Here is a 26,626-nt window from a genome sequence, read left to right on the forward strand (position 1 = left end):
TTATAGAATTAAATGTGAAAATGTATATAAAGTACTTAGCAGAGTATCTAATAAGCTATTCATTATTAGTTGCCATTATTTTGCTATAGCTGTATGACATCCAAATATATGCCAGTGAATGGTTCAACCAAGCTACCAACCACTCAGCAAGTATTGATTATGTGCCTGTGGTCCCTATAATAACGTGTTAGGTAGTTAAGAGCCAGGGAATTGGAGTCAGAATTACTGCAGAACTATGCTTATTGGAAGTTTAGAGTCAGACCTGATTGAATCACTTCAGATAGATCTTCCACAAAGGAGGTACCCATCTGAAGAGTTCCATCAGGGAGCGATATTGAAGCTATGAGTGTTAAGCAAATCAAACAAGTGAGCAGTTTTATGTTTGCTTTTGAGGAAGAAACCTCAAAATGGTTGTTTATCCATCCCCAAAGTGAGGTATAGAACTGGACACACAATAGGTAATGATAAGTAAATTATGGATAAAGAGGATTCTGTGTGAGCACACACATGAGTATATGTGTATATAGGTAGATAAATAAATATGCATAACCAATGGAGATACACTCACACACACACACACACACACACACACACACACACACACTTTGTGTGTGTATTGGCCTGACTGGGGAAATGAAAACAAAAGCACATTTTGTTCTACTATTTTGACTGTATTTTGGTTTAGGTCTTTGTTTCTTGTCATATTATTACTTGGTAAGCTAGGAAATATTAAAACTGCATCAAAATTCATATACCACCCTAGTACCAGCAGCCTTAACCAGTAGTAGACGCTGTTCATATAGATGCACAGAATAACTGACTTGAGTGTATTTTCTCACGTATTCAGGGGTGATATGTGGTAACACAGTGCATTTTTTCTAACATCTGATTTTGCTTTAACATCAAATGTTATTTTTCAATTTTCCATGACAAAGAGAACAAATACTAGGCAACTCACAGAATTTTTACATATACAGTTGTCTTTATTATGAGCTTCTTACCAGTGAAAAAACTTTTGTGAAATGATACAGATAGAATTTTCTTCCACTTATAGTATCATTAAAATTTATTATACCTTTTGCTTAAAATTTTAAGAAAAATGATTGATTTCTTTTGTTCTAAAACAATCTTATTAACAGTAAACTTTTTATTCTTCTGACATTTACCTCAGAACTCACAATGTTGTATATTCTATCACAAATATATTTTTATTGGTTTTACTGGAATTTGAATTATCAGAAGAGCTATTGTGTAATTAAGTCATTGCTCAGCAAATCTTCAAAATTTACTGAGTGAAGGCTTTAAGTTTCTTATCTAAACAGATCTATATCTGATGTGATTTTAAAAACCTTTTCATTACAAGTATGAGTTTATTATGATACTGGCCATTTTTCTAGTGATTTCCCAATAATTTTGTAGTATGAGTATTGAAAAATTGATTTAGTTTTGAACATATATGCATGATATTTTGGATATAGCTGGTAGCTAAAGTTAAGAAAACATTATTTTGTAAAGTATTTTGTTTATGCTGTCTATATTCTGTTGGTCCTTACGTTTTATAAGTATGGATGTTTTATGAAAAATATATGCAGTATTTTAGGCAAGTATATTTATAAGCAATGAGAAAAATGATATAAAGAAAACGATAGATATTAAATTGTTTTCCTAAGTCCAATGCAAATATAATAAAGCATTTGTTTTTAAATATTAGTAAAAGAATAATATAATTTTACTTACTGTGCTCATTTCTATAGATTCTGAAATGATAAATTTAAAAATATTATTATCTTTAAAAAGGAACACAAAAAGGTTAAAACAGTAGAATTTCATTATGACTAATGTACGACATTTTTTAAAGAAGATATAAAAACTCGTGTAATCTCAACATCTTATTTAAAAAAATTTTACGGTTTGGTGAAATTCTTTTTAGGGTTTTTTTCTTCACACACAGACACATACACCCCATTTGGGATCATACTCTATGCCCAGCTGTGTACTCTGAATTTACATGTGCCATTGAACATTTTTCAAAATCAAGTTTATTTGCCACCCAATATTTCATCTGGTAAATATAGCATTATTTTGTTGGTGATTACACTATTTGTATCTTTTTTCTATTTTCAAATTATAGAACAAGTCATTTTTATCCTATATGATGCAGTATTTTCCATACTTGGAACTTTCATTTGTATTTGTTACTGTTTTGATTCTGAGCAGAATTATGAGAATATGCTTCTTGTCACTAGATACCCAACCCTGGAAGAAGCCAGAGACATCTACTTTCCTTGTTTTCCTTTCTTTCCTCAGCCCACTAATAGTCTCAACCATATGTGGAACTTCCTCTGTTACAGGAGATGCTGTTGTATGAGTACACATACCTTGTAGTTATAGTGAACCATGGCAATGTTGAAAGATTCTTCAGTACTTTGTTTTTTTTTGCTCCCCAAAAATCTATGTGTTAGCTTTTGTGTTTAACAAGAATTGTCTCAAAGTTTACATGATTGCCCTGAGCTATTATTCAGGCGTGTTATTTTCCAAAACATTAGTTATCAGTGTACTTCGAAAATGTAAGAGGACTTTAAAGAATACCTACTCCTAACTTCTACTTTTATAGATGAATTAATTTTGGCCCTAACAGTTAATTGACTTGCCCAAATGCTCCTAGTTGTCCATTGGTAGAAGTGGAAATAGGAGTCCAGTTTACCAATCTTATTTTTTCCATGGTATAAGAGTTTATAAGAACCATTTCTGGCCATATATAGATTATGTAGGTTATCTGGGATGCTTAGTCATCTCCTTTAATACTTGCTTATTTCCAAAGTTATATTTAATACTCTTTGAGGACCTATTTTCTATTATTAATTCTTTCAGGATATATTGGAAGTACAATGAAACAATTAGGAGATACCTTAACACCACAAATTGTGACATATCTAAGCCTATAGCAGTTCATAGGAACTTAAGTGTTAAATACATCAGGATTCATAGAAATGTATTTTGGTTCCTTCCTAGAGAATCTTAAATTATTTGTGAAGTGACACTTGTCAACATGTTTTACTTCTAGTTTTTAAACTTTTGTTTATTGATTTTAGAGACAGAGAGGAGGGGGAAGAAGGGAGAGAGAGAGAGAGGCATTGAGAGAGAGAGATACATACATCAATTTGTTCTTCCACTTATTTATGCAGTCATTTGCTGGTTCTTTTTTTTTTTTTTCTGAAGCTAGAAACCGGGAGAGACAGTCAGACAGACTCCCGCATGCGCCCGACCGGGATCCACCCGGCACACCCACCAGGGGGCGACGCTCTGCCCACCAGGGGGCGATGCTCTGCCCCTCCGGGGCATCGCTCTGCCGCGACCAGAGCCACTCTAGCGCCTGGGGCCAAGGCCAAGGAGCCATCCCCAGCGCCCGGGCCATCTTTGCTCCAATGGAGCCTTGGCTGCGGGAGGGGAAGAGAGAGACAGAGAGGAAGGAGAAGGGGAGGGGTGGAGAAGCAGATGGGCGCCTCTCCTATGTGCCCTGGCCGGGAATCGAACCCCGGTCCCCCGCACGCCAGGCCGACGCTCTACCACTGAGCCAACAGGCCAGGGCCCATTTGCTGATTCTTTTATGTGCCCTGATCAGGGATCAAACCCGCAAACTTGGCATCTTGGCATATCAGGATGACACGAACCAACTGGGGTACCTGGCCAGGGCACCTTGCAACATATTTTAAAGCTGTGGCTGTGTTGGATAAAAATACTTAGAAAGTAGTTTTCTTGTATAAAATGGGGATCTTTGAAAAATCATAATTCTAATTCTAATTTGCAAGAGTAATTATAACGCCCATTTTTACAGATGGTGGAAACTGAGGTTGAGAGTATAGGGTGACTTGCACAATATTGCATAGTTTTTGGTGGAAACAGGATATGAACCCAAATTCCTTTAATTTTTCTTCTTTACTGCTAGTAAAATGACTCGCATTTGTGTCTTTTCATTGCACTTAGTGTTGAATTTAAATTTAGGGCTGTTATATTCAACAGATTACCAGACACACTTTGATTTTCTTAGCCTGACACAAATTTTGGAAAAGGAGTCATCAATGATGTTTTTAGAAAAATCTAATTAAGACCTGGTATTACCACATAAAAGATATCTGTGACAGGAAAGAATGAACCAGTGTTGTTTAATTTTGTGTCTCAGTTCTAATTGGACCATCTGTTTAAGATTACTATTTTTCATGATGTGGAAAAATATATATGATTGTCATATGTCTATTCTATAAAAATGTTTACTACTTTGCAAAATCACAGTTCCACATCTTTACTAAAAACTCTGAAGTAGGAGGCAGAATTCTCTGATTTCAAATGCTTAACTTAAGAATGAGAAAGAAGTAGAAGCAAGTGAGCAGTTGACTTCTAACATCTACTTTAATGTTGACATAATAGGACTTTTGTAGACAGAACTATATTCTTTCTGTGGTGCTTCCAAATTTTAAATTGCATAGTAGAATAAATCTGTAGCTATCACAAATTAATTTGGACACAAATTTAAACCAGATAACTCTAAATAAACACTAATTAGGATGTTATGAGTAATTTCCTGTCAGATTTGTCATCTTAAAAAAAAAACAATGAAAATAATAAAATGGTCAAATTAAAGGTAAGCTTATAAATTTTATGTTTGTCATTTAGAAAGCATTTTTTAATTGAACCGCTTGTAGTCATTAAGTCCAAAGTGGTCCTTGACTTTTACGGAGAGTTGGCTGAAACACCAGAGTGCTTACCGTGTGTGGAACACTATACCAGATATTAAGAAACAAGTTTAGAATGCAAAGGTCAAGTGACTACTCAGTGGGGGGGCCGGGGCGGTTATACATACAGCTGTGGCAGGGGGAGGGGCAAGAAATAAAGGTGGATAGGAGTACATTTGGTCTCTACTTTCCTAAATGAAACGGGTAGAAAAGCCATTTTCAAACTCTGTTTCTTTAGCAATGACCTTTCTACTAAACCTTTGACAGTCAAAGAGGTTGATTTTTAAATCAAGGAGTAATATTAAAGTTTAAGGTCTTTATGTCCCCTGATCTGAGCTTGATTGAGAGGCCTGTCATTGAATCCTTAACTCGCCAGAGTGGTTGTTAACTACAAGAGATTGAGAGGAAAGTAGTTCTGTTTGGGCACTTTCCTTTAAAATCCTGTACTATTAGTTAGATTTCATTAAATTTTTGAAATTTTAAGTGATACCCATAGTATAGGAGTTAAGCTGAATGATGGTACATAGAATTGGTTGGGATGTGGAAAGCCAAGGGAAATTGTCCTCATGATAGGTTCTGTACTGTGTATTTCAGTGCTTTGTTTAAGCAGTCCTATCTGGCTTTGGTGGACCCAGAGAGAGAACATAAGATGAACCTAGGTTTATTTTCATTGTGTTTTTCTATCACTACTATTTAAAATGCTGTTGATTCAGTCCATTTTGTCGTTTGATGTAAACAAAGAATATTCTGTAAATTATAGGAAAAAAAACAGCTAGAAGGTTATTTATTGTATACATGAGTTATATTATTTGGAAATTTGTTATTAAACTTTTAAAATCATATCCTTTCATAAGAATAAATGCATGCTTAAGCATCTTGTAGGGAAAAAAAGAAGGAGGGGAAGAAATTCTGATGGTTTTTAAAGACACTGTATGCTTATAAACATTTCTCTGGAGATGAATGATACATTCCTTTTCTTTTGAAAATTAAACAATGTTTCTTCCAAATGCATAATTTGAAACTCTAGTTGTTTGTTTCCTTGTCCATATTTTGTTTCAGAAATAGAAATGCATCAAAAGTGGCTGATTTTAAATAATGTTATTTCTGTTTCCAGGCATTTGACTTGATAGAAATACGTAATAATTACAAAATGGTCCCAAAACTTATTAAGTGCATAAAATACCCTTTAGAGATATTTTTGTTTCCAACTTTGAATATTAATTTCTAGGAATGTATCCAATACATATCCTAACACCTTTTTGATTATGCTGCCAATGATCTTTGTATTGCTCAATATTCTCCTAGAAAATGATTCTAAAAAGCCTGACACAAAAATAATTTACTTAAATGGGGTGAGGAGTTTAAACTTGAATTTGCATTTTTTTGTTTCTGTCTAATGGATAATTTTCCTAAGCCTGCCTAAGACAAGGTAGGTTATAGATTGGAAAGTCTCTCACACCAAAATTTTAACGTGTCACATTCATATATCTAGTGTTCTAATGATGTCTTTCTCTATTAGCTCCACTCTTACTGATGCTCTCAGTTCATACTTGAAACATACTATGACTTGTAACTTCTTTCTCTTCTTTGAAGGAAATAGTTGAAAGCATCTTCTTTCAGAAGAAGAATATGTCTAACCCACCAAGTAGTAGTATTTTTATTTTAGGCAACCAGTCTTCTAGTAATAATTACAGGGTTTTGTTTTGTTTTGTTTTTTGCTTACTAAAAACATGTAAAGAACCACCTTATTCTTTTTTTTAAAGATTTTATTTATTGATTTTTTTTTTTAGAGAGAGACAAAAGAGAGAGAGAAAGAGGGGAGGAACGGAAAGCATTAACTTGTAGTAGTGGCTTCTCATATGTACCTTGACCAGACAAGCCCAGGGTTTCAAACCAGTGACCTCAGCTTTTCAGGTCGACACTTTATCCACTGCGCAACCACAAGTCAGGTCCACCTCATTCTTTCATAGATGGACTAACACTTAACTTTTTTTTTTTTTTGCATTTTTCTGAAGCTGGAAACAGGGAGAGACAGTCAGACAGACTCCCGCATGCGCCCGACCGGGATCCACCCGGCACGCCCACCAGGGGGCGATGCTCTGCCCATCCTGGGCGTCGCCATGTTGCGACCCTCCTGGGTGTCGCCATGTTGCGACCAGAGCCACTCTAGCGCCTGGGGCAGAGGCCACAGAGCCATCCCCAGCGCCCGGGCCATCTTTGCTCCAATGGAGCCTTGGCTGCGGGAGGGGAAGAGAGAGACAGAGAGGAAGGCGCGGTGGAGGGGTGGAGAAGCAAATGTGCGCTTCTCCTGTGTGCCCTGGCCGGGAATCGAACCCGGGTCCTCCGCACGCTAGGCCGACGCTCTACCGCTGAGCCAACCGGCCAGGGCCGGACTAACACTTAATTTATCAGCAGATCATGTTGGTTTTATCTTCCAAATTTAGTCTGCATCTGATTACATCTTACCACTGGCAGCACACTCACTTTTGTGACATCAACTTCCCTTGATGGTCATAACAATCTGCTACTAAAAGGTGATTGCTCTCGTTGAGTTTGCTAATTCACTGCAAAAACCAATGTACCAAAACACGAAAACTTATTTGAGTTCAGAGATTCTGTTTTCTTTTTTGATTGTTGTATAGTTGATATCTACTATGCTTGGCATATAGAAAATACACTAAAAAATGCTTGTAGAATGGAAAGAACATAAAAGGATATATATGTTGCAGAAAGTTTGTTGACTGCTTGCTGTGTGTAAGACACTGCTAGGTTCTGGGATATTTAAATGAAGAAGAATAAGATTTTTAACCTAGAGGAACTCAACGGTCTGTTGAGGAGACATATATGAAAGACATCCACAGTAGTAAGTCTATAGCAGAATCTCGTATAGAGTGTCAGCAGAGCATAGACGGAGCACCTAGCCTTCCTGGGATCTTGGGTGTTCTGTCTCATTATAATATCCATGTGGGGAAAGAAGGTACAAATCATTGAGCTTTTTTAATGAGGAAAAAAATTCAATCTCATGACCTTTCCTGGTCCTCTTTATTCCTGAGTAGTGTTGGGTTTATAGGGGACAAGTGATATATGTAGGTCAAATCCATGGAGACTTTTTTTGAATTGATCAGAATTATAGTTCTTAGAATTGTTGTTACTTTTGTTTTTTGTTTATTTTTGATACCAATCTAAGTGTTTGATAGCTGTACTTTGAATCTACTGTCATATACAATCTTCTGTTTTTAAGAAATGAGTTTGAAAAAAGTAGTTATGCTGTGACCAGCACCGAAGGTGTTATTTATTTATTGGCTATTTTGCAAGACAGTTTGAACTACAGTGGGTAATTTTCCAGATTAAATTCTTTAAATCTTGTAACATCCATAGTTGATTTTTTCTCGTTGAGTCGTGCTGCTGTTTCTGCTTTGGCTGGTGTTTCATATTGTATCTTAACTTCCTTATAGCTGAGTCAACTCTGTAGGCATAAGTAATGTGAGCCTTCTTTAGAGAACCAGATAAATGGCTTCCAGACAGATTCAATTTTTGTTCAGGATAGTTTCATTATTTGCCTTGTAATGCTAGTGTCCTGGATTTAAGGCTTAGGCATACAGTTATCTTCTGTTACAAAAATACTCTTTCTCAAAACTTTTTAGGTGATGTGCAGGTCTAGGGTTTCAACAACTCAAGCTTCCAATAACTTTGAATTACATTGTGTTAGTTTTTATTTCAGTCTTTAATACAAGGTAGGGCAAAACTAGGCTTATAGTTGTGAGTTTGTATAGTTGTTTATTCTTATATTATTCATTGTATTATTTTCCATAAAAACAATTGTAAATGTACTTTTGCCCCACTTGTATTATTTGGTCTCTTTCTACTTCTTATCCTGTTTCTCCTCAACGCCTGCTATTGTATTAAAGATGGTCATAGGGCTGAAATAATACCACACTTGCTTATTCAAGTTAGTTTTCTGTGAAGGAAAAACATTAACTTTGTAAATTAATGATTTCTTTAGTTTTGTGAGTGTAATTTATTTACCATAATGTTTGTTAAGAATTGTTTGCATTTTATGTAAGAACCATATTGGAAAGAATGCAGCTTTTCTGTAACTCTAAAGACATGAAGGACTATGATAAGCTTTTAACAGGAGATAACATTTTGGACGTGTTCTAGTTTTATTTAAGTTACTCTGTTCCCATTAAGATCATGTCTCCTTATAATCTTTATAGCCTTTGGGAAAGTGACTGTTTTGAGTTATGAAGAGTGAGCTGAAACACAAATACGTAAGGAGAGGAGTATTTCTTATCATTATTTGCTTTGAATTACAGGTCAGTTGATCAAGCCAGTCAACAGTGTGTGTGTGTGTGCATGCATGCGTGTGTGAGATGAGAATGTGAGCAGTATAATTTTTTATTTCCTTTAGAAATAAGTGTCAATAATATAAGCCTTTCCTGTACTGAACTGGAAGCTTCATAAAATGTTTGCTGTCTTGACAGTGGACTACACATACTTAGTGTGTGGTTATTAGTATACATACTAATTAAAATGTGCCAAGAGCTGATTTTATGTGTACCTAGAATATGTCTCCAGTGTGGATGGAATGCCTTTAAAAGTTTAGAATATTGTGCATGCTTAATGAGCTTTTTCCTCTTTACATGATCTGTTTTGAATCTTCTGATATCATATATTTTTTTCAAATAAGACTTATTCAGAAATATTTTTTGAGTTATTCTTTTTACATTAAGACTACATTAGTCCCCACTTAACCTGATAACTTTTCTGAGTTTCTAACATTGGCTTTCTGAACTCCAGTTTTAAAAATATTGACCTTTCTAGCATTTTATTTTATTTTTTTATTTTATTTTTTATCTTATTTTTATTAATTTTAATGCAGTGACATTGATAAATCAGGGTACATATGTTCAGAGAAAACATCTCCAGATTACTTTGACATTTGATTATGTTGCATACCCCTCACCCAAAGTCAAATTGTCTTCTGTCACTTTCTATCTGGTTTTCTTTGTGCCCCTCCCCTCCCCCACCCCCTCTCTCTCCTTCCTTGCCTCCACCCCACCCCCCCCCATCCCACGCCCCATTACCATCACATTCTTGTCTATGTCTCTGAGTCTCATTTTTATGTCCCGTCTATGTATGGATTCATATAGTTCTTAGTTTTTTCTGATTTACTTATTTCACTCCGTATAATGTTATCAAGGTCCATCCATGTTATTGTAAATGATCCATGTCATCATTTCTTATGGCTGAGTAGTATTCCATTGTATATATGTACCATAGCTTTTTAATCCACTCGTCCACTGACGGACACTTGGGCTGTTTCCAGATCTTTGCTGTTGTGAACAATGCTGCCATAAACATAGGGGTGCATTTCCCCCTTTGGAACAGTTTTGACCCAGCTATCCCACTTTTAGGAATATACCCTAAAAATATTGACCTTTCTAGCATTTTAATAGAGAACACGAGTCAGGGGACTCAGGTTATGGGTGGTAGGCTCTTTGAGTTTAGTCAAGTTACTTTGAATTTAGTCAAGTTCCTTAGTCTGTGTGAATTTTGGCTTCCTCATTTGTAAAATTAAGGGTTGAGTTTATTCTCTAATTTCACTTCAGCTATGGTCTCAGATATCTCTCTTCTTGGATTAGATAAACTGCTTTGGTCACCTTCATCCATATCTATCCCCACAGAGAAGCTCCTTATATTCCCAAGACTCAGGTTTCTGTGTCCATTTATGCTGAAACATTGAAGTCAGTCTAACTGTGTCTTCCATATTTCTATATAGTCTCTAAAATACTTTCTCTTAACTTCTGGTTCTCCACAAGTAAGGTAGCTTTTCATTATAGAATTATTACTCCTTTTGCATTAACTAGAAGTCTAAGAAATAGCCATGGTAGCACCTTAATATTCTCATTTGCCCTTATCAATCTAAATGCCTCCAAAATTAGACGGGATGACTGGATTAGTATCAGTCAGCTTTCCCATCCCTTCCCTAGAATTAGCTGTGCTTGCTCCGTTGGTAGAGTTATTTCTGAAACATGAAACTGGGAGAGAAAGAGATAATTATTTGGGTGTCACAATTAGTATTCAAGTAGATATTCTCAAGCCACAAAAAAACCAACCAAACAAACCCAAACAATACATTAAATACAATTTAATGGAGATATTTGTTGGCTCTATGAGGCAGGGGCCTTATTTTGCTCATTCATTCTGTCCCTGTAGCCAGAAGGATGTCTCAGCATAGTAGAGCTTCCATAAAAATTTGTTGCATGAGTGAGTAAATGAAATTGCAATTGCTTAAGTACAGAATGGAAAAGCTTACTTAACTTAGATTTAGAGTGTCCTGGAGCACATTCAGAGGACGGAGAACCAGTATAGTATGGTATCTGAACCCTAGTTAAATAAAGGAGCATGGATTGTTAGGAGATTTAGTGGGGGTAGAGGATTCATTTTACTTTAACTTTTGAGTATAGCACTCAGACTAATGAGAGATTTTATAGTTTTGTCAAGTATTCTGTTTCTTGAAACTTGAGCTGGTCATGTAGGGGTTGGATAACCTTCTGTCAGAAGTGTAAAAGAAGGGATTTATGAGAGAACAGATAGTTGAACCCACTGATCTCGAAGGTCCATGTGAGTTCATAGTTCTGGGTTTTACTTCAAAGGGAGATTAGATATGGCATGCTAATTGTCTCATGGGGGATAGTGAATTGGATAATGAAATTTTAAGTCTTTGCTAAAGAGATTGAACTTATATTTTTTTTTTCTTTTTTTTTCTTTTTTTTTTTTTTCATTTTTCTGAAGCTAGAAACAGGGAGAGACAGTCAGACAGACTCCCGCATGCGCCCGACCGGGATCCACCCGGCACGCCCACCAGGGGCGACGCTCTGCCCACCAGGGGGCGATGCTCTGCCCATCCTGGGCATCGCCATGTTGCGACCAGAGCCACTCTAGCGCCTGAGGCAGAGGCCACAGAGCCATCCCCAGCGCCCGGGCCATCTTTGCTCCAATGGAGCCTCGGCTGCGGGAGGGGAGGAGAGAGACAGAGAGGAAAGCGCGGCGGAGGGGTGGAGAAGCAAATGGGCGCTTCTCCTGTGTGCCCTGGCCGGAATTGAACCCGGGTCCTCCGCACGCTAGGCCGACGCTCTACCACTGAGCCAACCGGCCAGGGCCGAGATTGAACTTATAGAGCTTTTCTGACATCAACACTTTAAGAATGTCAAAATACAGTATGAAAATAGTTTTGTCTTCTTATTTAATAGGAGTCAAATAACAGAAAAGTGATAGTAGACAAAAGAAAGATGGCTATGAGGGAAGAGAGAACCAAAAGATCCATTCAAACATTATTATGAATTGCCTGGATTTAGATTATGAACAGCTGTCCTCTAAATACACCAGTAACCCTGAGAGGGTATGTTATTTATTAGCATCACACCAACAAGAACACTGCAGCAGTCTGGAGGCTTATGTGTGCATCGAGGAAACCTCCTTGCACACCTGGGTAACTTCTGACTCTATAGGTCTACATGGTACTTGAAGTGATCTTTACAATGTTGAAAATGAATCTTCAAAGAAATGTTTAAATCACTTGTGTGCCAAAGTTGGGGAATTGAAAGATGGTTATAAATATGTTTTGTGATCTCCTGAAATAAGCAGTTCACTGAAGGATACAGGTGCAAAAACAGTTATATCACAGCTTGATACATTCATTTCTTTTAAACTGTGATATAAATTCTGTGCTGTGAAAATATTCTATATTGGACGATTAAGAAAGAAAGGAGTTTTGGGGATAAACTTTGAAGGATAGGAAGTGTAGATGGGCCCTGGCCAGTTGACTCAGTAGTAGAGCATCGGCCAGGCATGTGAATGTCTGGGATTTGATTTCTGATCAAGGCACACAGGAGAAGCAACCATCTGCTTCTCTACCCCTCACCCTCCTTCTCTCTCACTGTCTCTCTCCTGCAGCCATGGCTCAGTTGATTTGAGTGAGTTGTCCCTGGATATGGAGGATGGCTCCCTAGTCTTTGCTTCTGATGCTAAAAATAGCTTGGTTGCTGAGCAACATAGCAACACCAAAGATGGTCAGAGCATTGCCTCATAAGGGGCTTGCCAGGTGGATCCTGGTCAGGGTGCATGTGGGAGTCTGTCTTTCTGCCTCCCCTGCTCTCAATTTTAAAAAAAAGTGTAGATGGAAGGTATGCCTACTGTGTCTCCTCCCACCAATCTGATGTGTATAGTGCTTGAAGTTATAATCTTCAAAAGGAGCTAGTATCCCAGAGACTATATTTGTTTTAATATGTCCTTGTTTTGTAGCAACAATAGGAGGCCAGAATCATCAGCTAGAAACTTGACAGTAAGGTTGCCTTCTAGTAAGTAAACTATAAATAAATTGTTCAGAGCCAGAATGTTAATTTTTTAGGAAAACTCCTAGATGAGATCAGGACTTAGTGAAGATATCCATATAGCCAAAGAAGTGCCATAGTGATCTGGCGGGATAGTTTGTCCAAGTCCAAATATAGACAAAGCAGAAAGTTAGAGATCTACCTGTACTTCGGACAATCTATCCAAACGCTGCCCAGCAGAATGGAACATATTGTTATTGTGGTTTGTAAATCCCTGATGTGGAGATGGACATGCCAGGCTGCCATTAGGGTGATGCCATTTAAATATTGTTTCATAAAACAAATCCCTCTTCTCTGATGTCCTGTTCATTAAGCAACATTCTGATTTTAATTTGCCTGCCCATCTAGATTGGGCTACAGGGAGAAAATGCACTGGTTAGCTGACACGAGCATTCTGATCCGTATGATGGTTATGGTTCTCATTGTAAACTAATGTAGTTAATTGAGTGGCATTCTAGTTTGCACATTAGTCTCTTGTGAACTCGGTGTTACTCTACTGCTGAACGATGACTCTAATCAGAGTACAAACAAGAAAAGTAAATCCAGTTCCTATGTTTACCAAGCTGAGATTCAGACCACGATGATGTACTCATCAAGACAAATGCTGTCTCTTGGCTACCAGCTCCATTTGAACTAGTGCAACTTGAAGCAGAGTTGAACACATCAGATTGGGCAGAAGAAACACATGTCAGCATATTTGAGAAGCTGCACGAGGTTATAGTATAAAAGAGTGGCGAGGAGGGTGATGAGGCTGGAGAGAAGGGCAGAAGGCAGGTTGTGAAAGGACTGTTCTTTTGGATAGAGAGTGCTTCATTCATTTTTAAAAGTAGTTGAATTGAAAGGAAGTATGTGTGATTATTCTGCTAAAATACCATTCTATTCTTCCTGATTATTTTTCATTGAGCAGATCCTTTTGTTATTTTAAATTCAAACTGGTTTTGTTGACTACACAATCTTCCTGCATGTATTGTACTTGATTGCATAGGTCAAGAAGATTGGGCTATTCTGGAGTATCTGAAGGTAAACCTAGCAGCCATATGCCTTTTTGGCCCACTGTTTACACTTAAATTTTTAGTGATTCTGGTTTTTTTCCTCCAAGCGATGCACAGTATGACTTGAATTTCTCTAGTAATGAAGTTGTGTAATCATGATAGTAAATTGTTGTGCCTACAGGGGGCCCCCAAGTCCTTGTAATCTCTTGGAGGTTTCCTTAGAAATCCCTTTTTATTAAATATACAATTTGCTTACTTGAAAAGCACCTCCATCTTGCTTTTATCAAATTTTCATGACTTGAAGCATTTGTGTAGTATGACTGCATTTGAAAACTTAAGACTTTTTTTAAAACGATGTTTTGATGAAATAAAAGTAACAGTTTTTCTGAAAAGAAGCTGACACTATCTTATTTGACATTTTACATTTCAACGAATTGTTGAAAGCTCAAAGTCAGTTTGTAGTTTCAGCTTTTACTCTTTGATCCATTAATAACATTAAATTATTAAAATTGTAAAGGATTTTTTTCATCTTTTTCTTTTGGTGACGGATTAGCTGTAATTTTGTCAGGTGCCCACTCAGTGATTCCCTCAATGCCCTATTTATGCATCCTCTATAATTTGACCTCAGTTAATCAGTTAATAGGTAGTCAGAATGTTTTATTTCATTAGAGGGACTGACAGAGTCAGATTTGTTTTCTAATTTCATTTTTTGAGTTGGTTGTGTAGATATTACAGGTGTTTCTTGCCTCCACTTATTGTTTTTATTTCTTATGAATGTTTTAGGAGAAACATATAAGCAATGAAGAGGAGCACTTAAGGAGGATAGAAGAGGCCCGATTGCAGCTTAAGGATCAACTTCTTTGTCTGGAGACTGAACAGGAATCCATTCTTGGTTTGATAGGAAAGGAAATTGATGCAGCTTGTAAAACCTTCTCCAGGGACTCGATGGAGAAATTGAAAGTAATTATGAGTTCTCATTGTGCCTTTCACGTTTGTTTCCTAATATATAATTATAATAAGATTTTAGTGCATGGTTACATGGTAATCACGTTTTTATTTCAGAAAGTTTTATGGAAGAAAAGAACATCTTGCATTTTTTTTGGAATGAGGTACTATATCTATTGCTCAGTCATAGTGAGAGAAAATTTGCTGTTATTTCATTGAATTGTCTGTGTCTCTGTAAGAGAAAAGGTTGTGCAAGAGAGGCAGCAGTTTCTACTGTAATACATCCCTGGAGTCAAGAGGCCTGAATTTTGAATTTTTCATCATCTCAGGTCATTTTTGTTGTTGGTATATTACTAGCTAAACGTTCATTGAGTAGTGGTTATATTACAGGGACTGTGGTAACTATGGCATATGCATTCTCTCCCTTAATCCTTACAACTACCCTATTCTTTAGATACTCTGATTAAATCTACTTTTGGCAAGAGAAAGCTAGGCTTGGAGTGGTTAAGCAACTTGCTGCTAACCATGTATCTCATGAAATGCTACAACTAGTACTTCAAACCTTGGGAATCTAACTCTGGAGCTTAATTAAGTAAACAGTATATTTGCCTTCCCTATTTAAACAAATTATAAATAAATTTAATTTAACTTTTCTGTCTCTAAAATGAAATATTGATTGGTACTCAATTTATAGTTCTAATGAGATGATAAATAGCCCTGGTCTGTTGGCTCAGTGGTAGACTGTCAGCCTGGCATGTGGGTGTTCTGGGTTCAATTTCCAGTCAGGGCATGCAGGAGAAGCTCCCATCTGCTTCTCCACTCTGCCTCTTCTTGCTTCTCTTTCCCTCCTTCCCTTCCTCCCCTCCCTCCCTCTCCCCCTCTTCCCATTCCTGCAGCCATGGCTTGATTGGAGCGAGTTGGCCCTGGGTGCTAAGGATGGCTCCATGGCCTCCACCTCAGGTGCTAGGAAGAGCTCAGTTGCTGAGCTGTGGAGCAACGCCCGAGAAGGACAGAACATTGCCCCCTAGTGGGCTTGCTGGGTGGATGCCATCTGGGGTGCATGTGGGAGTCTGTCTCTCTGCTTCCTCTCCTCTCACTGAATAATAAATAAATAAATAAATAAATAAATAAATAAATAAATAAAAATACAGATAAATAAAAACAGAAGTAATCATGGATGCTCTTAGTTTCTTGAAGGTAAACAACTCTATTAATTCTAGGTTTTAATACTGCTATATTATAAACAGGCACATTGGATTGCTTTGATATACTATAGCCTGACACAAGCTATCATTTGCTCCTGTGTTTATTTTATTTGATGATTTGACAGTACTCAAATTATAGTATAGGGCATAAGGGTTTTTTAAAAAAAATACTCCTCAGGTATATCTTTCTATTTTATCATTCAGTCTTTTCCTTACATAAAATAACCATTCCATTTCGTTCTACTTTTTCCTCTTTTTTGATTGTCCTTGCTATTTTTTTCTTCTTTTTAAAGTGGTGTTTTAAAGAAAATAAAACTATAATCCTACTCTTAAAATGGAAGGTGTCTTCGGATTTGACTTTAACGGAAATTTCAGCTGATAGGATTTGGTGGAGTTGGTGGAATTTTTGCAGTATTTCCATGTACATTTTTAAAACAAATCAGATGTCATTTTGAGAGGACTGTGAGCCAAATAGGAGAAGTAATTGGCTTTAGGGAAAAACTAACTCTTAGTCTTATTATGGGGCCTGTTATAATGCTGCTTTGTTCTTTTTCCTGTTTCATTCTGCTATATTTAAGATTTGTCTTGTTTATTTATATTTAAAGGATGCCTAGCCTTGAAATCCTATTTAATCTAAAAGAATCACATATTAACAATGCAGTATTTATGCTATATTTAAGTATTTATGTCAGGTCAACTTGTTTTCAGTTAAGTAGAGATGTTAAAATGGAAACATTTGGATCATACTATAAGGTATATAAACCTCGTTGTGGGTAATTATAGGCTCAAACATAGAGTGCACATAACAGATTGTTTAAGTATTTTATTTCTTTATGAGGCTCAAATTATTTTTCCAGCCAACATATTCTGAAAAGCACCCTATTCTTTAATAGGCTTTCAGGAATGGAATGATTGTAGTAATGGGTCTTTACACCTTTCCCCCTAGAGAGAAACTAATTTAATCCAAGTGATGGGTGGAAATAAATTTAAAAGAATGGAAATTGTATTCAGCTTTTTAAAAAGAATACATGTTTTTCCTTGTGGGTCTCTTTCTATGTATAACTTCTGTTGTTTCATTTCTATAAACTTGAAAAAGAAAAGTACATCCAAGAACATAACATTTGCTCTCACCTCAAAGAAACCACCCTTGGGTGTTTGTTACAGTCAGCTCTTTGCTTTATAGTTCAAAGGTCTATGGGAGAGTGGTGATCTCTGTAACCTGTTTTTAAAAATGAATTAATTCCAATTATCTTTTATCATTTGTTGACTTTTTGAAGTATTTCTGATAAAATTTTCCGCCATTCCATGTAGAGAATGACTGGCTAGAGGATGAGTTAAATAATAGATATGTAACAACTGAGTCTGGGAAAAGGCCTTGGGGATATTGGTATTATTTCTAATTACATTTTTCTTTTCCCAGCCACCGTATTTATTACTTATTCTACCTTATGCTAGTAGTGTTTGAAAGTTAAGGACAGACACTTAAAAAGCACCATTATAAAACAATTAGGAAAATGTCTGATATAAAATACATCATTTTCTCAGATCAGTCTTTGATAACTTAAGAGCTTTTCCCACAACATTTGGTCCGAGTAGTCTTTTATCTGTAGACCATAAGGGGAATGGCATTGGATGAGACAAAATGTTTCCGATGAACTAGAGTAATTAGGGAAAATTTCCTTGGAAAGCAAAGAGAGAGGGCATGAGAGTTGGTTGAGATTTATTTATTTATTTATTTATTTAACTTATTGTTTTTATTTATTTATTTATTTATTTATTTATTTATTTATTTATTTATTTTTAATGGGGTGACATCAGTAAATCAAGATACATATATTCAAAGGTAATATGTCCAGGTTATCTTAAAGTTCAATTATGTTGCATACCCATCACCCAAAGTCAGATTGTCCTGTCACCCTCTATCTAGTTCTCTTTGTGCCCCTCCCCCTCCCCCTTCCCTCTCCCTCTCCCCCCTCCCCCCGTAACCACCACACTCTTGTCAATGTCTCTTGGTCTCAGTTTTATTTCCCATCTACGTATGGAAAAATGCAGTTCCTGGTTTTTTCTGATTTACTTATTTCACTCCGTATAATGTTGTCAAGATCCCACCATTTTGCTATAAATGATCCGATGTCATCATTTCTTATGGCTGAGTAGTATTCCATAGTGTATATGTGGTTGAGATTTAGATAGTGAAAAAGTGGATAAAAGTTGGCTATGAGAATACAACATTCTTGTATACGGCATGCAGTCGGCACTCATTACCCATTTGTCATCTGTCTCAATGAATTACCTAGTGATATTCCTTAAGGGAGAGATGTACACACACATTAGGAAGCATGGAAGTATTTTAGAATAGGAATAGACTTCTTTTGAAGAGGGATATGATATTTTTAAGAGAATGTTTCTAGAAAGAAGTCCTGCAAACATATCATAGATCCAACAAAAGAAGGGATTGAAAAAAAATTGTATTTATAAGTGTAAAATCATTGATAACCTTTGAATACGATGTTATCAGTAATAACAGAACTGGGTGGCAATGATTTTATAAATGAGTTGGTGTGAAGGAAATCAGATCAGCTGACATAGACAACCCTATTTATTATAGGATTTTGTTACCATCATGAAATATAAAACAATAGAGTTATGTTGATTAGTTTCTGTCATTTCTACACAACCATTAATGAGACAAAATGGCCCTCATAGTATAAAATTAAAGAAGGATAAATGAGACAAAGAATTAAATTTCCATGTAATTACATCTAACCCATTGTGAAATACATTATGTGGAACAAGACTGAGGAAAAGAAACAAACAAAAAATGAAGTAAACTGGGTTTAATTGAGGCTACTGCCAGGCAGAATTCTGTGGAATCAGCCTCCTGAGATTCTAGCAATAATAACACTTGAGAGAGTTGATTCATGTTTCTGTATTTGAACTAAATTGATTACTGTCAACACATACGTTATCTATATACATATATAGGCTTACATAAATAGACATGTTAAATAAATGGCAGCTTGGCATTGGTTGAGTACTTATATGAGCTGCCTCCTTTCTAAATCGTTAAGTTTAGGCACTGAATTTTTGGATGTTATGGTGAAAAATTTCATTTAGGTAAACTCATTTCAGAGAAAAATCGACTTTTAATAGACTATTTCCTCTTTTTTTTTTTTTTTTTTTAGTGTTTTTCATCTGGCCCTGATATTAATTATGACCCACATCGCTGGTTAGCAGAAAGCAAGGTAATTAATCTTTGAATCCTAAACTTATAATATTTATGAGCTTCAAGGTGTTCTATTTGGACTAGCCATATATTTTTGTCACATAACTGAGCATACGAAACTGTAGTACTGTATTGCTGGGAAAGATATCATTTTAATACATTTAGGAAACCTCCTTTAACTTAACATTTAAAAATTAGGTTAAATATATAGATATGGGATGGGGGAATAAGGAAGGTAAAAGTGTTGATGTATTAAAACTAGCTTGTTAGAGAGGCAGATTCTTGTGCCTTTTCCTTGAAGTAGGCTTTGTCTCTGAAGTGTACAGAGGTCAGGGCAGCTGTACCCAACCTTCATTACATGTATATACTTAACTATTTTGGTTTCTGAGGGAAAGCTCAAAGCCTGGCAAATCTCTATGTGGCTTAAGCAAATCCCTTCACCTCTCTGGGTGTCTTGTTTCCTCATTTACAAAATTGGAGGAATTAACTGTAAATTCTGAAGATGGCTCCCCTGCTTCCTGGTTCTTTGCCATTGTGATTCAAATTTAGAGGAAGGTAAGCGAATATACGTGAAATTGAACAATTTGCTAATCTTAACAAAAAGATTCTTCTACACTTGGGTAATTATCAGCTCTCTTCATAGACCAACTTGGAAATTCAAATACATGACATTAAGGTATATAGAAATTAAAATATATAGAAAATTATAACCATTTGTTTATTTAAGTATCAATACTTAAGTATAGGCTTTTCAGACTCGAGTTTTTCATCTTTAACATAGTAAACTGTTAAATTTTCCATCCATTTATATTCTGTAAGAAAACCAACTGTACTGCAAACCTGACCAATTGTGGTCCAATTTAGGGTTTTATTACAAGAAAGAACCTTTAATTTTATACAGTGTCCTTATTTAAAATATGAGAAAAGTGAGGTTTCAGAGAAGGTATGCAACTTTTCCAGTGCCATATAAAGAATGGGAAAATAGATTATATGCTATGCAGACTCACAATTAATGTTCTTACCATTATTTGTATTGCCATCTAAAGTTTTTTTTCTACCAGGTTTTATTTATTTATTTATTTATTTATTTATTTTTCTGAAGCTGGAAACAGGGAGAGACAGTCAGACAGACTCCCGCATGCGCCCGACCGGGATCCACCAGGCACGCCCACCATGGGGCAAAGCTCTGCCCACCAGGGGGCGACACTCTGCTCATCCTGGGTGTCGCCATGTCGCGACAAGAGCCACTCTAGCGCCTGGGGCAGAGGCCAAGGACCCATCCCCAGCGCCCGGGCCATCTTTGCTCCAATGGAGCCTTGGCTGCGGGAGGGGAAGAGAGACAGAGAGGAAAGCGCGGAGGAGGGGTGGGGAAGCAAATGGGCACTTCTCCTGTGTGCCCTGGCCGGGAATCGAACCCAGGTCCTCAGCACGCTAGGCCGACGCTCTACCGCTGAGCCAACCAGCCAGGGCCTACCAGGTTTTATTGATTGCGTACTTTTTTGTGTATAGACACTGGGACTATAAGTGTTAGCAAGCCATCAAAGTTAACATAGGAAATGGTGATATAAACAATTTTTAAATCTCCTTAAGGTGTGTTATATTGTTATAGAAATGTGTACACATTGACAAAGGAACAGAGGAGAAGGAAGAACTATGGTGTCTGTGCTGGGTGGACGGGCGGTTATGATGCTGCCAGCGTGTCACAGAAGGCTTCTGCAAAAATGCAGTATTTAAACTTGGTCATAGAAGAAATGTGTACAAGTTTTTCAGTTGGCTAATTATGAAATGACAATGGCAAGAAGATGAGAGTATTTGAGTAAACACAGATCATGCCCAAGATGGGTGGGGCAGGGTACAGGGGGGAGGTGGTAGGAAGACAAAGTTTACCTTTGAAGGCCAGTTATGCCTTAGAATCCCCTTCAAAACGAGTCTCAATAAGAAACTAACAGTATTATGATTAGACATAGCAACTTACCCAACCTTGTAAAATTTTCTATCCTATTTTAAGAACACAAGCCTGTGCATTCCTAAACCTTTTTTATAGAACCAAATACAAATTTGCATTTATGCCACCTGCAAAGGAAATTTAGGATATACATGTTCTGCCGTCCTAGAGTTTTTTGACTAGAAAATTGTTATACATTAGTAAAGCATTTCTCTTTTTTCTTTTTCCCAACTTCACTGTTTTGACAAGAGCAATGGACTTGGATTTTCTTTCAAGTTAAAATCTTTATCATTTCTGAACAGAAAGCATTTACTGCTGTTGTTCAGCTAAATTATGAGACCCAGAGATGACTCTTAATCATAGCTCTTTAATTTGGGAGCTAGTGAGCAGTTTTCCCTTATCATTTAATGGGATTGAACTTCTGATCAGATGGGTTTTAATACCGCCTGAGACAACTGTTCCTCTACAGCGTAAAAGGGTCCTGATAAGCAATACCACTTTGACCAACTGACTAAGGAGGAATTGAATCTATTTACTGGAAAGATGGCTTAGGTTATTGATGGGCTACAGTACTGTAATTCCCATGAACTATGAATGGACAGCTCTATAAGTATTGAAGATAAGATCTGAAATCAAAGCACAAAAACTTTAGGGGAAGTAAAATAGCTATTCAGTAAGCCCATGCTGACATCTTGCGGTATTGGAAGGACCTCTGAAGGCCTTTGGTAATTGTTTTTGTAAACCGGCCAAATGAATTTCTTCTCTTAGTGTTAATCCCAAAAGAACTAGAGGATTGGGTGGGGATTGTATCACTGTTGCTTTGTTGACATAACACACACAAGAAGTCCAATTTAGAGTTGGACCCGGCCCACAGATAAAACAACCAGTGAATGGTAAGAATAAGACATTATGGGGAGGAAATGGGTTGAGATGGTTATTAAGGAATGCCAGGCAAGGAGTTCCCAGGGATTAGAGATTTGTTTTTTTCATAAGTCTTGACAGGGTGACAGGGGATGTAGAGACCATGTTTTATTTAGTTTAACAGAGAATTTACTGAGGAACTACTGTGCCCTAGATGCTATGCTGTCTGCTCTGGACATAAGAATGACTGAAGACATCCTCTTGAGGAACATATTTTGTCTAGGAATGCTGACATTTATGTGGATCATTTTAATATTATATGTAAGAGCTGTGATGGAGGTATACAGAAGCTGTCATGAAGGCTGGTGGCTCAGATGACTTTTGAAGCTAGCCAAGCATAATTATGGGTCCTAATATTGCTGACATCAGCTATAGTCTTTCTATTCAAATTTTTCATTTTTCTTGACTTTTAGCTTTGGGTCCTTTCTTTATTATACTAAATCTCAGTAAGGATATTTTTATAGATTAAAAAGACCATTCTGATTGTTTTACTAAATAATTATAAATATTCCCACCTAATTATAAGCTGTCATCTATGAACATAAAAACTGCCTTATTCAGAAATTCTTTCTTTTAGTTTATTTTATAATACTTGTTGAAGTGGTTAAACAAATGAGCCTATTATGTAACCCGAAAAATGCTCTTGTGAGTGGTTAATAGAATGTTGTTTGTATTGTGATTAATAGCCTTGTCAGCTAATTATTATTTGCAATTGTTAAAGTTATTCCTATACTGTGTTTCAAGCTGTTTGTACAAGATACTTAATGAAGATGCTGGGTGCTTCTCTAACAAACACTGATTCTCATAATTGATTATTGGTTGATTAAATTTTCATAACTTGGTATTTTGTTTTGTAGGATTAATAATATATTCTGCATACATATTCAAATCATAAAAAGCGTCTAACTATAGCCTATTTTTAAATTTTGTGTGGCAGTGGAATAAAGGCTTCCTGTGAATAAACTGAAGCCATAGGTCATATTGCATTAGTCTGCTCAGGCTACCATAGCAAATACCACAGACTAAGTGGTGGCTCAAACAACAAACATTGATTTTTTCACAGTCCTACAGGTTAGAGGTCAAGATCAGGGGGTCAGGGTTGGTTCCTGTTAAGTCCTCCTCTTTCTAGCTTATAGAATGCTACTTTTCATGCATGGGCACATTGGGAATGGGGTAGTTGGAGGAAGTTGGGGGGGTTGAAAATCAGAGAGAAAGGTGAGGGAGTGCAAACCTGCTTATAAGCCCTGTGTCTCTTCAACTTCCCTATTGAATCAAGGGTCCCACCCTTATGACCTAATTTAATGTGAATTACCTCACTATGAGACCTGTCTCCAAGTGCTGTCGCATGGAGATGCAGGCAGGTCTTCAACATAGGGATTTTGAGGAGACGTAATTCAGTTCATAAGAACATATTAAACTTGATTAGTGCTTTATTTCAGAGGGTTTTTTTGTTTTGTTTTGTTTTTACATTAACTAATAGGATTATTGCTATGACAAAACAGATTTGCTATTTCTTCATTATCCCCTCATAGGAATGGTCATTAACACAGGCCAAAGATTTGGATGGAGTAAGTAGGAATGTAGTGAGAAAAGGGACATGTGAAGTTGTTTTCTAAATAGTAGTGCAAACACTGGGCAAGAGCAGATTAAACATTAAAGATGGTGAGGTTAGAGCAGGGGTCTGGAACCTATGGCTCGCGAGCCAGATGTGGCTCTTTTGATGGCTGCATCTGGCTCACAGACAAATCTTTAATAAAAAAAATAATAACGTTAAAAATATGAAACATTCTCATGTATTACAATCCATTCATTTCCTACCGCTCATGTTCATGGTTGCAGGTGGCTGGAGCCAATCACAGCTGTCCTCCGGGACAACACCAAATTTTTATTGGATAATGTGTAAGGTACACGGGTCATTGTGTGGCTTTCACGGAATTATATTTTAAAATATGTGGCGTTCATGGCTCTCTCAGCCAAAAAGGTTCCCGACCCCTGGGTTAGAGTCTATGAAAAGGAGAGTTGTTTCAGTGAAATTTCCTCATCTCTTCAAGGTGGGGAAAGGCCAACTTTATCTCCCTAAACCCTGTAGAGAATCTCTCCACATCATTAGCTAGACCCTGGGACTATGCAACTTTAGGAAGCGAAACTAGAATTTTTTTTTTAATTTCTGAAATAAAACCTCCTTTTATAACAAATCACTAATCCTATTTCAGGGTGATTTTGATTTTTAAATGCTTTACTAAACTGTTTTATATATCAAATTAAGGGGCTAATTGTACGATTAGAGATGTAGTGGGCCACATTTTCTATAGTAGAATATAGCCTTTCCAAAGATGACAGAGTATACCAAATTGTTATAAAAATCCAAGGAAAAAAATCCAAGAAAATCATGGTTTAATTTCACACTAACTTTTAACTGCTACGAACCACTGTGTTTTTATTTTGCTTAAATTTGTCAGTTACTGTCTATATTTGTTCATATTATTATGATAATATCTTTTTCTGTTTTAAAATGTTTTCTAGGCTTTTTTCTTTTTATATTTTAAAATTAGCTACAAATGTCATTTTTCAGACTAAACTTCAGTGGCTGTGCGAAGAACTGAAGGAGAGAGAGCACAGGGAGAAGAGCCTGCGGCACGAGCTGGTGCTGTGCAGACAGCAGCTCAGGAACGTGGCCGAGCACAAGGACTCGGAGCTACAGTGTCTCTTTGAGCAGATGGAAAGGCAGGACCAGCTGCTGGAGGAAATACATCGCGAGAAGAGAGGTGCGTCGGCCGCTCTGCCTCTTATTTCTCTCTGTGTGTATTTCTGGAGTCTAGGATTGGGAAAAAAACCTACCTCTTACCTCCAGTTCAGGTTATTTCCATATTCCTCTCCTCTCCTTTCTCTCTCCTTTCTTCTGTTACATCCAGAAGGGAAAATTGTATTCACTCCGAGAGTTTTTTCATCAGCTACCATATCCCAGCTGTCTGCATAGCTCTTGTGTCTACTGGCCATTTGAATGCGTTGTGATAAGATGTGGTTGTTCTCCCCTGAAATGCCAAAATTTATATTTTACTTTATTAAAATTTTATTAATTCATTCAACAAATAACTTATTTCATTTCTATTTCACCTTAGGCACTACTACAGTGCTGAGGATACATTAGTGAATAAAACAGAAAACATCCTATTCTTGTTTAACTTATATTGAGCGGGGCAACAGAAAGTAAATGTAATAAATAGTAGGTAAATTATAAAATAGGAAGCTTTTTAAGTACAATGGTGAAAGAAATACAATAAGGGAAGGAGAGTTTGGGAAAGCAGGGGACAGAGTTTTATGCTTAATATGTAGGCAATACTTAACTTTAAAAGTTAAACAAGAGACTTGGGAAAACTTTCTGTTTGGTTGTACTGGGGATGCATCATGATGGGAGGAAAAAAAAAGCAAATTATGTGTGGGGATCCCAAGTGTATCAGGCATTGACCTTAGGCCTTTTATTAGTGAACTTTATTAATTAAAGATCCAAAAGGACACTTAATATTGTGTTCCACCAGGAAAATCTAAGCATTAATATGGTAATCCATTTTAAAATAATGTTTTGATTTTCATTTTAGTTTCAGGATTATTCTCTATACCATTTAAAATTATTTATTACTGTACTTCAGTGATTCTCAATTTTTATGCTATCAGGACTACTTTATATTCTTTTTATTATTTTTTTATTAAGTGAGAGGTAGGGAGGCAGAGACAGATACTGTCATGTGCCCTGATTGGGATCCAGCCAGCAAGCCCTTACTAGGCAATACTCTGCCCGGGTGGGCTGCAGCTCTGTTGCTTGGCAATCGAGCTATTTTAGCATCTGAGGCGGAGGTAGTGGAACCATTCTCAGTTCCCAGGGCCAACTGATTGAACCATTTGAGCTATGGCTGCGGGATGCGGATAGGGAAGAAGCAGTTGGGTGCTTCTCCTGTGTGCCCTGACTGGGAATCAAACGTGGGACATCAACACGCCAGATGGATGTTCTACCTCTGAGCCAACAGACAAGGGCCTACTTTATATTTGTAAAAGCTCTGAGTTCTCAAAAACTTTATTGTGCAATATGTGTATCAATACTTACCAATTAAAAATTAAAACTAAGAATTAAAAACATTCCTTTAAGATAATTATAAATCCTTTATATCTAATACTAAAAATTAATGAACTGTAACTATTTTCTAAGACAAGAATATTTAAAAATAGCATTGTTTTACACTTATGTAAAACTCTTTAGTAGCTGTCTTAGAA

General features: G+C 36.7%; 1 protein-coding gene across 5 annotated transcripts in view; it reads left to right on the forward strand.

Moving 5' to 3' along the window:
- Positions 1–26,626, forward strand: part of CEP128 (centrosomal protein 128) — a 447,508-nt gene that overhangs the window by 181,943 nt on the left and 238,939 nt on the right. For 4 of the 5 annotated variants that reach the window (XM_066276450.1, XM_066276451.1, XM_066276452.1 and 1 more), the window contains 3 exons: positions 14,902–15,078; positions 19,454–19,513; positions 24,933–25,125. In XM_066276450.1, coding sequence (XP_066132547.1) covers positions 14,902–15,078; positions 19,454–19,513; positions 24,933–25,125 — 430 coding nt within the window. The remainder of the gene's footprint in view (positions 1–14,901; positions 15,079–19,453; positions 19,514–24,932; positions 25,126–26,626) is intronic. The other variant, XM_066276454.1, reaches the window with a different exon arrangement.

This window comes from Saccopteryx bilineata, chromosome 4 (assembly GCF_036850765.1).
Source record: "Saccopteryx bilineata isolate mSacBil1 chromosome 4, mSacBil1_pri_phased_curated, whole genome shotgun sequence".
Taxonomy (NCBI): domain Eukaryota; kingdom Metazoa; phylum Chordata; class Mammalia; order Chiroptera; family Emballonuridae; genus Saccopteryx; species Saccopteryx bilineata.